The sequence below is a fragment of the Nerophis lumbriciformis genome, linkage group LG29, assembly GCF_033978685.3.
Source record: "Nerophis lumbriciformis linkage group LG29, RoL_Nlum_v2.1, whole genome shotgun sequence".
Lineage (NCBI taxonomy): Eukaryota > Metazoa > Chordata > Actinopteri > Syngnathiformes > Syngnathidae > Nerophis > Nerophis lumbriciformis.
Window position 1 is genome coordinate 3,519,394 of NC_084576.2, and position 18,107 is coordinate 3,537,500.

The following is an 18,107-nucleotide window of genomic DNA, read 5'->3' on the forward strand; positions in this document are numbered from 1 at the left end:
TAGACGGTCGTGAAGAACTAAGTAGACGGTCGTGTCCAACTAAGTAGACGGTCATGAACAACTAAGTAGACTGTCGTGAACAACTAAGTAGACGGTCGTGTCCAACTAAGTAGACGGTCATGAACAACTAAGTAGACTGTCATGAACAACTAAGTAGACTGTCGTGAACAACTAAGTAGACGGTCGTGTCCAACTAAGTAGACGGTCATGAACAACTAAGTAGACTGTCGTGAACAACTAAGTAGACGGTCGTGTCCAACTAAGTAGACTGTCATGAACAACTAAGTAGACTGTCGTGAACAACTAAGTAGACGGTCGTGTCCAACTAAGTAGACGGTCATGAACAACTAAGTAGACTGTCATGAACAACTAAGTAGACGGTCGTGAACAACTAACTAGACAATCATGTCCAACTAAGTGGACGATCGTGAACAACTAAGTTCACGGTCGTGAACAACTAAGTAGACGGTCGTGGCCAACTAAGTAGACGGTCGTGTCCAACTAAGTAGAAAGTTGTGAACAACTAAGTAGACGGTCATGTCCAACTAAGACGGTCGTGAACAACTACTGTAAGTAGACGGTCATGAACAACAAAGTAGACTGTCGTGAACAACTAAGTAGACGGTCTTGTCCAACTAAGTAGACAGTCGTGAACAATAACTAGACGGTCGTGTCCAACTAAGTGGACGATCGTGAACAACTAAGTAGATGGTCGTGAACAACACAGTCATGTCCAACTAAGTAGACGGTTGTGTCCAACTAAGTAGAAAGTCGTGAACAACTAAGTAGACGGTCATGAAAAAATAAGTAGATAGCCGTATCCAACTAAGTAGACGGTTGTGAACAACTAAGTAGACGGTCGTGTCCAACTAAGTAGACGGTCATGAACAACTAAGTAGACGGTCGTGAACAACTAAGTAGACGGTCGTGAAGAACTAAGTAGATGGTCGTGTCCAACTAAGTAGACGGTCGTGTCCACCAAAGTAGAAAGTTGTGAACAACTAAGTAGACGGTCATGTCCAACTAAGACGGTTGTGAACAACTACTGTAAGTAGACGGTCATGAGAACTAGCACATAGCAACATGGACGACATGAGAACATGAGAACTAGCATAGTAACAAGGACGACATGAGAACATGAGAACAAGCACATAGCAACATGGACGACATGAGAACTAGCATAGTAACAAGGACGACATGAGAACTAGCACATAGCAACAAGGACAACATGAGAACATGAGAACGAGCACATAGCAACAAGGACGACATGAGAACTAGCACATAGCAACATGGACGACATGAGAACAAGAGAACTAGCACATAGCAACAATGACGTCATGAAAACATGAGAACTAGCACATAGCAACAAGGACGACATGAAAACATGAGAACTAGCACATAGCAACAAGGACGACATGAGGACATGAGAACGAGCACATAGCAACAAGGAAACCATGAGAACTAGCACATAGAAACATGGACGACATGAGAACATGAGAACGAGCACATAGAAACATGGACGACATGAGAACATGAGAACTAGCACATAGCAACATGGACGACATGAGAACATGAGACCTAACACATAGCAACATGGACGACATGAGAACATGAGAACTAGCATAGTAACAAGGGCGACATGAGAACATGAGAACTAGCACATAGCAACATGGACGACATGAGAACTAGCATAGTAACAAGGACGACATGAGAACATGAGAACTAGCACATAGCAACATGGACGACATGAGAATATGAGAACTAGCACATAGCAACAAGGACGACATGAGAACATGAGAACTAGCACATAGCAACATGGACAACATGAGAACTAGTATAGCAACATGGACGACATGAGAACATGAGAACTAGCACATAGCAATATGGATGACATGAGAACATGAGAACTAGCACATAGCAACAAGGACGACATAGAACATGAGAACTAGCACATAGCAACATGGACAACATGAGAACATGAGAACTAGCACATAGCAACATGGATGACATGAGAACATGAGAACCAGCACATAGCAACATGGACGACATGAGAACATGAGAACTATCACATAGCAACAAGGACGACATGAGAACGAGCACATAGCAACAAGGACACCATGAGAACTAGCACATAGCAACAAGGGCGACATGAAAACATGAGAACTAGCACATAGCAACAAAGACAACATGAGAACGAGCACATAGCAACAAGGACACCATGAGAACCAGCACATAGCAACATGGACGACATGAGAACATGAGAACTAGCACATAGCAACATGGGCAACATGAGAACTAGCACATAGCAACAAGGACGACATGAGAACTAGCACATAGTAACAAGGACAACATGAGAACATGAGAACGAGCACATAGCAACAAAGACGACATGAGAACTAGCACATAGCAACATGGACGACATGAGAACAAGAGAACTAGCACATAGCAACAATGACGTCATGAAAACATGAGAACTAGCACATAGCAACAAGGACGACATGAAAACATGAGAACTAGCACATAGCAACAAGGACGACATGAGGACATGAGAACGAGCACATAGCAACAAGGAAACCATGAGAACTAGCACATAGAAACATGGACGACATGAGAACATGAGAACGAGCACATAGAAACATGGACGACATGAGAACATGAGAACTAGCACATAGCAACATGGACGACATGAGAACATGAGACCTAACACATAGCAACATGGACGACATGAGAACATGAGAACTAGCATAGTAACAAGGGCGACATGAGAACATGAGAACTAGCACATAGCAACATGGACGACATGAGAACTAGCATAGCAACAAGGACGACATGAGAACATGAGAACTAGCACATAGCAACAAGGACGACATGAGAACATGAGAACGAGCACATAGAAACATGGACGACATGAGAACATGAGAACTAGCACATAGCAACATGGACGACATGAGAACATGAGACCTAACACATAGCAACATGGACGACATGAGAACATGAGAACTAGCATAGCAACAAGGGCGACATGAGAACATGAGAACTAGCACATAGCAACATGGACGACATGAGAACTAGCATAGTAACAAGGACGACATGAGAACATGAGAACTAGCACATAGCAACATGGACGACATGAGAATATGAGAACTAGCACATAGCAACAAGGACGACATGAGAACATGAGAACTAGCACATAGCAACATGGACAACATGAGAACTAGTATAGCAACATGGACGACATGAGAACATGAGAACTAGCACATAGCAATATGGATGACATGAGAACATGAGAACTAGCACATAGCAACAAGGACGACATAGAACATGAGAACTAGCACATAGCAACATGGACAACATGAGAACATGAGAACTAGCACATAGCAACATGGATGACATGAGAACATGAGAACCAGCACATAGCAACATGGACGACATGAGAACATGAGAACTATCACATAGCAACAAGGACGACATGAGAACGAGCACATAGCAACAAGGACACCATGAGAACTAGCACATAGCAACAAGGGCGACATGAAAACATGAGAACTAGCACATAGCAACAAAGACGACATGAGAACATGAGAACGAGCACATAGCAACAAGGACACCATGAGAACCAGCACATAGCAACATGGACGACATGAGAACATGAGAACTAGCACATAGCAACATGGGCAACATGAGAACTAGCACATAGCAACAAGGACGACATGAGAACTAGCACATAGTAACAAGGACAACATGAGAACATGAGAACGAGCACATAGCAACAAAGACGACATGAGAACTAGCACATAGCAACATGGACGACATGAGAACAAGAGAACTAGCACATAGCAACAATGACGTCATGAAAACATGAGAACTAGCACATAGCAACAAGGACGACATGAAAACATGAGAACTAGCACATAGCAACAAGGACGACATGAGGACATGAGAACGAGCACATAGCAACAAGGACACCATGAGAACTAGCACATAGAAACATGGACGACATGAGAACATGAGAACGAGCACATAGAAACATGGACAACATGAGAACATGAGAACTAGCACATAGCAACATGGACGACATGAGAACATGAGACCTAACACATAGCAACATGGACGACATGAGAACATGAGAACTAGCATAGTAACAAGGGCGACATGAGAACATGAGAACTAGCACATAGCAACATGGACGACATGAGAACTAGCATAGCAACAAGGACGACATGAGAACATGAGAACTAGCACATAGCAACAAGGACGACATGAGAACATGAGAACGAGCACATAGAAACATGGACGACATGAGAACATGAGAACTAGCACATAGCAACATGGACGACATGAGAACATGAGACCTAACACATAGCAACATGGACGACATGAGAACATGAGAACTAGCATAGTAACAAGGGCGACATGAGAACATGAGAACTAGCACATAGCAACATGGACGACATGAGAACTAGCATAGTAACAAGGACGACATGAGAACATGAGAACTAGCACATAGCAACATGGACGACATGAGAATATGAGAACTAGCACATAGCAACAAGGACGACATGAGAACATGAGAACTAGCACATAGCAACATGGACAACATGAGAACTAGTATAGCAACATGGACGACATGAGAACATGAGAACTAGCACATAGCAATATGGATGACATGAGAACATGAGAACTAGCACATAGCAACAAGGACGACATAGAACATGAGAACTAGCACATAGCAACATGGACAACATGAGAACATGAGAACTAGCACATAGCAACATGGATGACATGAGAACATGAGAACCAGCACATAGCAACATGGACGACATGAGAACATGAGAACTATCACATAGCAACAAGGACGACATGAGAACGAGCACATAGCAACAAGGACACCATGAGAACTAGCACATAGCAACAAGGGCGACATGAAAACATGAGAACTAGCACATAGCAACAAAGACGACATGAGAACATGAGAACGAGCACATAGCAACAAGGACACCATGAGAACCAGCACATAGCAACATGGACGACATGAGAACATGAGAACTAGCACATAGCAACATGGGCAACATGAGAACTAGCACATAGCAACAAGGACGACATGAGAACTAGCACATAGTAACAAGGACAACATGAGAACATGAGAACGAGCACATAGCAACAAAGACGACATGAGAACTAGCACATAGCAACATGGACGACATGAGAACAAGAGAACTAGCACATAGCAACAATGACGTCATGAAAACATGAGAACTAGCACATAGCAACAAGGACGACATGAAAACATGAGAACTAGCACATAGCAACAAGGACGACATGAGGACATGAGAACGAGCACATAGCAACAAGGACACCATGAGAACTAGCACATAGAAACATGGACGACATGAGAACATGAGAACGAGCACATAGAAACATGGACAACATGAGAACATGAGAACTAGCACATAGCAACATGGACGACATGAGAACATGAGACCTAACACATAGCAACATGGACGACATGAGAACATGAGAACTAGCATAGTAACAAGGGCGACATGAGAACATGAGAACTAGCACATAGCAACATGGACGACATGAGAACTAGCATAGCAACAAGGACGACATGAGAACATGAGAACTAGCACATAGCAACAAGGACGACATGAGAACATGAGAACTAGCACATAGCAACAAGGACGACATGAGAACATGAGAACTAGCACATAGCAACAAGGACGACATGAAAACATGAGAACTAGCACATAGCAACAAGGACGACATGAGGACATGAGAACGAGCACATAGCAACAAGGACACCATGAGAACTAGCACATAGAAACATGGACGACATGAGAACATGAGAACGAGCACATAGCAACATGGACGACATGAGAACATGAGAACTATCACATAGCAACATGGACGACATGAGAACATGAGAACTAGCATAGTAACAAGGGCGACATGAGAACATGAGAACTAGCACATAGCAACATGGACGACATGAGAACTAGCATAGCAACATGGACGACATGAGAATATGAGAACTAGCACATAGCAACAAGGACGACATGAGAACATGAGAACTAGCACATAGCAACATGGACGACATGAGAACTAGTATAGCAACATGGACGACATGAGAACATGAGAACTAGCACATAGCAACATGGACGACATGAGAATATGAGAACTAGCACATAGCAACAAGGACGACATGAGAACATGAGAACTAGCACATAGCAACATGGACGACATGAGAACATGAGAACTAGCACATAGCAACAAGGACGACATGAGAACATGAGAACTAGCACATAGCAACAAGGACGACATGAGAACATGAGAACTAGCACATAGCAACATGGACAACATGAGAACAAGCACATAGCAACAAGGACGACATGAGAACATGAGAACGAGCACATAGCAACAAGGACGACATGAGAACATGAGAACGAGCACATAGTGTGGCAACATGGACGAGGATAAAAACTTGACGACAAGAATAAAATCAAGTTGAAAGTTTTAATTTGAAGTTCTCAGGCAACAGGAAGTGATTCCAATATTTTCACACAAAAAAACAGTACGTGTCACATGATCATTGAGATGATGTCATCCAAACAGGAAATACAAAAAACAAGAACCAATCAGACGACAGCTCGCAGACTTCCTGTGCCAACTTTTTTCCTTAAAACTTCCACGAGACGCTCCAACCTGAAAGATCAATGATGATATTCATTAGAATAAAATAAAGTATTGATTATTGATTAGAGGTGATAATAGATAAGAAAGAAAGTCATGATTATTGATTAGAAGTGATAAAAGGTAAGAAAGAAAGTATTGATTATTGATTAGATGTGATAAAAAGTAGGAAAGAAAGTATTGATTATTGATTAGAAGTGATAAAAGGTAAGAAAGAAAGTATTGATTATTGATTAGATGTGATAAAAGGTAGGAAAGAAAGTATTGATTATTGATTAGATGTGATAAAAGGTAAGAAAGAAAGTCACGATTATCGATCAGAGGTAATAAAAGGTGGGAAAGAAAGTATTGATTATTGATTAGATATGATAAAAGGTCAGAAAGAAAGTCATGAGTATCAATTAGAGGTGATAAAGGAAAAGAAAGAAGTGATAAAGTGATAAAAGGTGAGAAAGAAATAATTAATTATTGATTAGAAGTGATAAATGGTAAAAAAAAAAAAGTATTAATTGATTAGAAGTGATAAATGGGAAGAAAGAGAGTATTATTTATTGTTTAGGTAAGAAAGGAAGTATTGATTATTTATTAGAAGTGATATAGGTAAGAAAAAAGTATTGATTATTGATTAGAAGTGATAAAAGGCAAGACAAATGTATTGATTATTGATTAGAAGCGATAACGGGTTGGCAAAAAAGACATGATTATTGATTAGAAGTGATGAAAGGTTAAGAAAGAAAGAAAGAAAGAAAGAAAGAAAGAAAGAAAGAAAGAAAGAAAGTAAAAATTGATTCTGAATTAGAAGTGATGAAAGGTAAGAAAGAAAGTATTGATTGATTAAAAATGATAAAATGTAAGAAAGAAAGTATTAATTATTGATTAGAAGTGATAAAAGGTAAGAAAGAAAGTATTGATTATTGATGAGAAATGATACAAGCTTAGAAATAATTGATTATTGATTATAAGTGATAAAAGGTAAGAAAGAAAGTACTGAGTATTGATTAGAAGTGACAAAAGATAAGAAATAAAGCATTGAATATTGATAAGTGATAAAGGGTAAGAAAGAAAGTAATAATTTCTGATTAGAAGTGATAAAAAGTAAGAAAGAAAGTATTGATTATTGATTAGAAGCGATAACGGGTTGGCAAGAAAGACATGATTATTGATTAGAAGTGATAAAAGGTAAGAAAGAAAGTCATGATTATTGTTTAGATGTGATAAAAGGAAAGAAAGAAAGAAAGAAAGAAAGAAAGAAAAAGAAAGAAAGAAAGAAAGGAAAAAAGAAAGTATTGATTATTAATTAGAAGTGATGAAAGGTAAGAAAGAAAGTATTGATTGATTAGAAATGATAAAAGGTAAGAAAGTCTTGATTATTGATTAGAAGTGATAAAAAGTCAGAAATAAAGCATTGAATATTGATTAGAAGTGATAAAAAGTAAGAAATAAAGCATTGAATATTGATTAGAAGTGATAAAGGGTAAGAAAGAAAGTAATAATTATTGATTAGAAGTGATAAAGGTTAAGAAATAAAGCATTGAATATTGATTATAAGTGATAAAGGGTAAGAAAGAAAGTAATAATTTCTGATTAGAAGTGATAAAAAGTAAGAAAGAAAGTATTGATTATTGATTAGAAGCGATAACGGGTTGGCAAAAAAGACATGATTATTGATTAGAAGTGATAAAAGGTAAGAAAGAAAGTCATGATTATTGTTTAGATGTGATAAAAGGAAAGAAAGAAAGAAAGAAAGAAAGAAAGAAAGAAAGAAAGAAAGAAAGAAAGAAAGAAAGAAAGAAAGGAAAAAAGGAAGTATTGATTATTAATTAGAAGTGATGAAAGGTAAGAAAGAAAGTATTGATTGATTAGAAATTATAAAAGGTAAGAAAGAAAGTATTGATTATTGATTAGAAGTGATAAAAAGTCAGAAATAAAGCATTGAATATTGATTAGAAGTGATAAAGGGTAAGAAAGAAAGTAATAATTATTGATTAGAAGTGATAAAGGTTAAGAAATAAAGCATTGAATATTGATTATAAGTGATAAAGGGTAAGAAAGAAAGTAATAATTTCTGATTAGAAGTGATAAAAAGTAAGAAAGAAAGTATTGATTATTGATTAGAAGCGATAACGGGTTGGCAAAAAAGACATGATTATTGATTAGAAGTGATAAAAGGTAAGAAAGAAAGTCATGATTATTGTTTAGATGTGATAAAAGGAAAGAAAGAAAGAAAGAAAGAAAGAAAGAAAGAAAGAAAAAGAAAGAAAGAAAGAAAGGAAAAAAGGAAGTATTGATTATTAATTAGAAGTGATGAAAGGTAAGAAAGAAAGTATTGATTGATTAGAAATTATAAAAGGTAAGAAAGAAAGTATTGATTATTGATTAGAAGTGATAAAAAGTCAGAAATAAAGCATTGAATATTGATTAGAAGTGATAAAAAGTAAGAAATAAAGTATTGATTATTAATTAGAAGTGATGAAAGGTAAGAAAGAAAGTATAGATTGATTAGAAATGATAAAAGGTAAGAAAGAAAGTATTTATTATTGATTAGAAGTGATAGAAGGTAAGAACTAAAGCATTGAATATTGATTAGAAGTGATAAAGGGTAAGAAATAAAGTAATAATTATTGATTAGAAGTGATAAAAAGTAAGAAAGAAAGTATTGATTATTGATTAGATGTGATAAAGGATAAGTAAGAAAGTATTGATAATTGATTAGAAGTGATAAAAGGTAAGAAAGAAAGTAATGATTATTAATTAGAAGTGATAAAAGGTAAGAAAGAAAGTATTGATTATTGATTAGAAGTGATGCAGTGTAAGAAAGTATTGATTATTGATTAGAAGTGATAAAAGGTAAGAAAGAAAGTCATGATTATTGATTAGAAGTGATAAAAGGTATGAAAGTAATTATTGATTAGAAGTGACAAAAGGTAAGAAAGAAAGTATTGATTATTCAGTAGAAGTAATAAAAGGTAAAAAAGAATTTATTGATTATTGATTAAAAGTGATAAAGGATAAAAAATAAAGTATTGATTATTGATTAGAAGTGATAAAAGGTTAAAAAAAAGAAAGTCATAATTATTGATTAGAAGTGACAAAAGGTGAGAAAGAAAGTAATGATTATTGATTAGAAGTGATGAAAGGTAAGAAAGAAAGTATTGATTATTAACTAGAAGTAATAAAATGTAAGAAATTAGAAGTGATAACGGATAAGAAATAAATGATTATTGATTAGAAGTGATAAAGGATAAATTATCATTAAATCAATCTTTACATTCAATTGATGAGAAGTGATAAAAGGTAAGAAAGAACATATTGATTATTGATTAGAAGTGATAAAAGGTAAGAAAGTATTGATTATTGATTAGAAGTGATACAAGGTAAGAAAGTATTGATTAGAAGTGATAAAAGGTTAGAAATAAAGTTTTGAATATAGATTAGAAGTGATAAAGGGTAACAAAGAAAGTATTGATTATTGATTAGAAGTGATAAAAGGTAAAAAAAAAAAAGAAAGTCATAATTATTGATTAGAAGTGACAAAAGGTGACAAAGAAAGTAATGATTATTGATTAGAAGTGATGAAAGGTAAGAAAGAAAGTATTGATTATTAACTAGAAGTAATAAAATGTAAGAAATAGTTGATTATTGATTAGAAGTGATAACGGATAAGAAATAAATGATTGATTATTGATTAGAAGTGATAAAGGATAAATTATCATTAAATCAATCTTTACATTCAATTGATGAGAAGTGATAAAAGGTAAGAAAGAACATATTGATTATTGATTAGAAGTGATAAAAGGTAAGAACATATTGATTATTGATTAGAAGTGATAAAAGGTAAGAAAGTATTGATTATTGATTAGAAGTGATACAAGGTAAGAAAGTATTGATTAGAAGTGATAAAAGGTTAGAAATAAAGTTTTGAATATAGATTAGAAGTGATAAAGGGTAACAAAGAAAGTATTGATTATTGATTAGAAGTTATAAAAGGTAAAAAAGTATTGATTGATTAGAAGTGATACAAGGTAAGAAAGAAAGTATTGATTTTTAATTGGAAGTAATAAAAGGTAAGAAAGAAAGTCATGATTATTGATTAGAAGTGATAAAAGGTAAGAAAGAAAGTATTGATTATGGATTAGAAGTGATAAAAGGAAAGACCGAAAGTATTGATTATTGATTAGAAGTGATAAAAGGTGAGAAAGAGATTATTGATTAGAAGTGATAAAAGGTAAGAAAGTATTGATTATTGATTAGAAGTGATAGAAGGTAAGAAAGAAAGTATTGATTATTGCTTAGAAGTGATCAAAAGTAAGACAGCAAGTATTGGTTATTAATTAGAATTGATAAAAGGTGAGAAAGAGAATATTGATTAGAAGTGATAAACGGTAAGAAAGTATTAATTATTGATTAGAAATTATAAAAGGTAAGAAAGTATTGATTATTGATAAAACGTAAGAAAGAGTGTATTGATTTTTGATTAGAAGTGATAAAAAGTAAGAAAGAAAGTATTTATAATTGATTAGAAGTGATAAAAGGTAAGAAAGACTTTCCAACATTTTCACTTTGAATAAGGGTTAGACAATATTTCATCAGCCCCATCCCCCCCCCCCCCCCCCCCATGAGCAAACACTCATTTCTATTCAGTCCTTTCACCCCCCGCTGGCAGGCAAATTAGGGAGAAAGCCGCGGGTTTGAGTCCGGGGACGACTTAATCTGTTCTCATCTCATTTGCTCTCATGCCTTCATCTTGATGAGACAGGAAGTGCATGGTCACATGACCACGTCTGAGGAATATCAATCATGTCACACACCTTGTTTGTGCACCTCTCATTCTCATCTGACACACACACATTCGTGTAGTCACCATGTATACACCAGAGGTGTGGACTCGAGTCACATGACTTGGACTCGAGTCAGACTCGAGTCATGAATTTGATGACTTTAGACTCGACTTGACAAAATGTAAAAAGACTTGCAACTCGACTTAGACTTTAACATCAATGACTTGTGACTTCACTTGGACTTGAGCCTTTTGAATTGACATGACTTGACATGACTTGCTACTTTCCCCAAAACCCAAAGATGAAAAAGTTATTCGGGAGCGCTCCGTATTTTTCATTGTGTACTTGTCTATCAGCGTTGCGTGTGTCAGCTGGTGTGGTCTCAGTACAACAGCCAATCAAATTAGATCTACTTTGTTTTCATCACACAGCATTCATCCAATCAAATTGCAGGACAACCAACGAAGAAGACATGTCCAAACCACACGCCAGTGAACAAAAAATGATACCTAAAATAATTTCGTTTGGGTATAAAAATTACGAGGTGGTCAACACAAAACGGTTTGCAGTATGCAACACATGCGGTTCGAAAATGACTGATGGAGAGGCAACAACTTCCAACTTCGTCCGGCATTTGAAGTTGCACAAAGAAGGGTAAGTTTTGAATGTAAGATAACGTTTATTGGCTAAGTAACGTGACTTTTATTTGCTGTGTAGTTAAATCAGTGAGGCTGTAAACTCACTGCTAACGTTATAACGTTATTGCAAACACGGGAATCTGTTGCAGTTCACTACCTTATTCATACTTTTTGTTCAGTGATTTTTTTCAAGCAGGGTTACGTTAGTCAATATATCACACGTAACGTTAGACGGCGGTCAGCAGCACCGCGTATTTTAGCCACCTAAAAAAAGACAAAAATAGTCAAATAAAGGTCAGTTAAAATGTATACTATATTATGAATATGTGTACCGTTTTAGCTAGCTTTCTGACATACTGTTGGTTGTTTACCTCAGTGGTCCCCAACCACCGGGCCGCGGCCCGGTACTGGTCCGTGGATCCATTGGTATCGGGCCGCACAAGAATTTTTTTTTTTTTTTTCTTTTTTTAATTAAATCAACATAAAAAACACAAGATACACTTACAAGTAGTGCACCAACCCAAAACAACTCTCTCCCCCCTTTTGTTCTGGGCATTGAACATGAAGACTCTTCCTTCACTGTTCCGAGTGGCCATGAGAGTCTTGGCAGTGCCTGCCTCCAGTGCTCCAGTGGAGCGAGTTTTGAGCCATGGTGGCATCATACTACGCCCCCATCGTGCACAAATGACTGACAGACTCTTGGCTAATTTGGTCTTTTGCAAATGCAATGCAGCATAGGGCCCTGACATATAAAAAGTACAACTTTTTTGTTATGTTCACGTATATGTCATGTTTTTTCAATGTTAACACTTTTGTACAAATAAGTACATTTGCACTTTATTTTTCAACGTGTTTGTTCTGTAAAGGAATGAGTTAATGTTTAAAATGACTGGTTAATAGTGCTATTATAAAGTGCAATGTCAGCACAATTTTCTTTCCTGCAATTTAAAATGCACTTGTTTTAATAAATAAATACAGCGTTTGAAAAGCATACACAATCTGTGTTAATATATTAGTCTGTGGTTAAAAGGACTTGAAAGGACTCGAAACTCAAAATGCAGGACTTAGGACTTGACTTGAGACTTTCCAGTCTTGACTTTGGACTTGACTCGGGGCTTGCCTGTCTTGACTCGGGACTTGACTCGGACTTGAGGGCAAAGACTTGAGACTTACTTGTGACTTGCAAAACAATGACTTGGTCCCACCTCTGGTATACACACACACATTCGTGTAGTCACCATTACTATACACACACACACACTCAATTGTGTAGTAACCATGTTTATACTTATACACACACACACACACACATTACCTGCACACTCTCTCGCTGGCCTCTCGCTCCGCCTCCTGGCAACGCACAAGCTCCGCCTCCAAGCTCTGCTTGTCCTTTGCTAGCTGCTGCAGCTGAGCCAGAAGGGGCGGAGCCTGCTGAGGGCCGTCAGATGGAGGAGTCTGGACAAGCTGCACGTCGCTGAAAGAATTCATGCTTGTTTTAGACTCCTCCCCCTCAGAGTTGACATCATGATGTATTTATAAAAATCAGTCTGAAATAATGAATACATTAATAAATATACTTATTAAAAATCATTCAGGAATTAATAAATGAATGAATATAATCCATCCATCCATCCATTTTCTACCGCTTAAAATCCTTTACAAATGAATAAATATATGACTGAATCTTATATTTATTAAAAGTATTTACAAAATAATGAATGTAATCATGAATATGATATTGTTCAAAGTTGACAAATATGTGCACTTTTACGAAGTACTGTGTGTGACAGACAGGAGGAGGAGTCAGTTAAGTGTCACATGATTATGATGACAGACTGACCTGGGATTGGTTTGGAGCACAGGCTCCGCCTCCAAAGCTGCATCTCGCTCTGACTGACCTTTGACCAGCTGCTTCTGATTGGACGAAAGTAAAGGAGCACATTTAAGAGTTCATGCGCTAACTCGTCAGCAAACAAACAATTTCTCGCTCGTTAGGAAGAGATCAACATCTTGATCGTCATTAAATAATAACCCTCTCATTACATCAATCATTACATTCAATAATAACCCTCTCATTACATCAATCATTACATTCAATAATAACCCTCTCATTACATCAATCATTACATTCAATAATAACCCTCTCATTACATCAATCATTACATTCAATAATAACCCTCTCATTACATCAATCATTACATTCAATAATAACCCTCTCATTACATTCAATAATAACCCTCTCATTACATCAATCATTACATTCAATAATAACACTCATTATATTAAATAAAAACCCTCTCATTACATCAATAATTACATTCAATAATAACCCTCTCATTACATCAATAATTACATTCAATAATAACCCTCTCATTACATCAATAATTACATTCAATGAAAACTCTCATTACATGAATCATTACATTCAATAACAACCCTCTCATTACATTCAAATATAAACCTCTCTTTATATTCAATAATAACCCTCTCATTACATCAATCACTACATTTAATAATAACACTCTCATTACATCATTCATTACATTAAAGAATAACCCTCTCATTACATCAATCATTACATCCAATAATAACCCTCTCATTACATTCAATAATAACCCTCTCATTACATCAATCATTACATTCAATAATAACCCTCTCATTACATCAATCATTGCATTCAATAATAACACTCATTATATTCAATAATAACCCTCTCATTACATCAATCTTTACATTCAATAAAAACCCTCTCATTACATCAATAATTACATTCAATAATAACCCTCTCATTACATCAATCATTACATTCAATAATAACTCTCTCATTACATGAATCATTACATTCAATAATAACCCTCTCATTACATTCAAATATAAACCTCTCTTTACATTCAATAATAACCCTCTCATTACATCAATCACTACATTTAATAATAACCCTCTCATTACATCAATCATTACATTCAATAACACTCATTATATTCAATAATAACTCTCTCATTACATCAATAATTGCATTCAATAATAACCCTCTCATTACATCAATCATTACATTCAATATTAACTCTCTCATTACATGAATCATTACATTCAATAATAACCCTCTCATTACATTCAAATATAAACCTCTCTTTATATTCAATAATAACCCTCTCATTACATCAATCACTACATTTAATAATAACACTCTCATTACATCAATCATTACATTCAACAATAACCCTCTCATTACATTCAATAATAACCCTCTCATTACATAAATCATTACATTCAATAATAGCACTCATTATATTCAATAAAAACCCTCTCATTACATCAATAATTACATTAAATAATAACCCTCTCATTACATCAATAATTACATTCAATAATAACCCTCTCATTACATCAATAATTACATTCAATAATAACCCTCTCATTACATCAATCATTACATTCAATATTAACTCTCTCATTACATGAATCATTACATTCAATAATAACCCTCTCATTACATTCAAATATAAACCTCTCTTTATATTCAATAATAACCCTCTCATTACATCAATCACTACATTTAATAATAACACTCTCATTACATCAATCATTACATTCAACAATAACCCTCTCATTACATTCAATAATAACCCTCTCATTACATAAATCATTACATTCAATAATAGCACTCATTATATTCAATAAAAACCCTCTCATTACATCAATAATTACATTAAATAATAACCCTCTCATTACATCAATAATTACATTCAATAATAACCCTCTCATTACATCAATAATTACATTCAATAATAACCCTCTCATTACATCAATAATTACATTCAATGAAAACTCTCATTACATGAATCATTACATTCAATAACAACCCTCTCATTACATTCAAATATAAACCTCTCTTTATATTCAATAATAACCCTCTCATTACATCAATCACTACATTTAATAATAACACTCTCATTACATCATTCATTACATTAAAGAATAACCCTCTCATTACATCAATCATTACATTCAATAATAACCCTCTCATTACATTCAATAATAACCCTCTCATTACATTCAAATATAAACCTCTCTTTATATTCAATAATAACCCTCTCATTACATCAATCACTACATTTAATAATAACCCTCTCATTACATCAATCATTACATTCAATAATAACCCTCTCATTACATTCAATAATAACCCTCTCATTACATCAATCATTACATTCAATAATAACCCTCTCATTACATAAATCATTACATTCAATAATAACCCTCTCATTACATGAATCATTACATTCAATAACAACCCTCTTATTACATTCAAATATAAACCTCTCTTTATATTCAATAATAACCCTCTCATTACATCAATCACTACATTTAATAATAACACTCTCATTACATCATTCATTACATTAAAGAATAACCCTCTCATTACATTCAATAATAACCCTCTCATTACATCAATAATTGCATTCAATAATAACCCTCTCATTACATCAATCATTACATTCAATATTAACTCTCTCATTACATGAATCATTACATTCAATAATAACCCTCTCATTACATTCAAATATAAACCTCTCTTTATATTCAATAATAACCCTCTCATTACATCAATCACTACATTTAATAATAACACTCTCATTACATCAATCATTACATTCAAGAATAACCCTCTCATTACATTCAATAATAACCCTCTCATTACATTCAATAATAACCCTCTCATTACATCAATCATTACATTCAATAATAACACTCATTATATTCAAAATAACCCTCTCATTACAGCAATAATTACATTCAATAATAACCCTCTCATTACATCAATCATTACATTCAATATTAACTCTCTCATTACATGAATCATTACATTCAATAATAACCCTCTCATTACATTCAAATATAAACCTCTCTTTATATTCAATAATAACCCTCTCATTAAATCAATCACTACATTTAATAATAACACTCTCATTACATCAATCATTACATTCAAGAATAACCCTCTCATTACATTCAATAATAACCCTCTCATTACATAAATCATTACATTCAATAATAACACTCATTATATTCAATAATAACCCTCTCATTACATCAATAATAACATTCAATAATAACCCTCTCATTACATCAATAATTACATTCAATAAAAACTCTCATTACATGAATCATTACATTCAATAATAACCCTCTCATTACATCAATAATTACATTCAATAATAACCCTCTCATTACATCAATAATAACATTCAATAATAACCCTCTCATTACATCAATAATTACATTCAATGAAAACTCTCATTACATGAATCATTACATTCAATAACAACCCTCTCATTACATTCAAATATAAACCTCTCTTTATATTCAATAATAACCCTCTCATTACATCAATCACTACATTTAATAATAACACTCTCATTACATCAATCATTACATTAAAGAATAACCCTCTCATTACATCAATCATTACATTCAATAATAACCCTCTCATTACATTCAATAATAACCCTCTCATTACATCAATCATTACATTCAATAATAACCCTCTCATTACATTCAATAATAACCCTCTCATTACATCAATCATTGCATTCAATAATAACACTAATTATATTCAATAATAACCCTCTCATTACATCAATCTTTACATTCAATAAAAACCCTCTCATTACATCAATAATTACATTCAATAATAACCCTCTCATTTCATCAATCATTACATTCAATAATAACCCTCTCATTACATCAATCATTACATTCAATGGTAACCCTCTCATTACATCAATCATTACATTCAATAATAACCCTCTCATTTCATCAATCATTACATTCAATAATGGCCCTCTTATTATATCAATCACTACATTCAATAATAACCCTCTCATTACATCAATAATTACATTCAATAATAACCCTCTCATTACATCAATCATTACATTCAATAATAACCCTCTCATTACATTCAATAATAACCCTCTCATTACATCAATCATTA

The 18,107-nt window shown here is 34.4% G+C and overlaps 1 protein-coding gene across 3 annotated transcripts in view; it reads right to left on the reverse strand.

The window, feature by feature from the left end:
* Positions 1 to 6,518: 6,518 nt before the first annotated feature.
* Positions 6,519 to 18,107, reverse strand: part of mipol1 (mirror-image polydactyly 1) — a 201,737-nt gene continuing 190,148 nt past the window's right edge. For all 3 annotated transcript variants that reach the window (XM_061925210.2, XM_061925209.1, XM_061925208.1), the window contains 3 exons: positions 13,950 to 14,023; positions 13,425 to 13,583; positions 6,519 to 6,705 (listed from right to left, as the gene is read on the reverse strand). In XM_061925210.2, the coding sequence (XP_061781194.1) occupies positions 6,639 to 6,705; positions 13,425 to 13,583; positions 13,950 to 14,023 (300 nt within the window). In that variant the 3' untranslated portion in view covers positions 6,519 to 6,638. The remainder of the gene's footprint in view (positions 6,706 to 13,424; positions 13,584 to 13,949; positions 14,024 to 18,107) is intronic.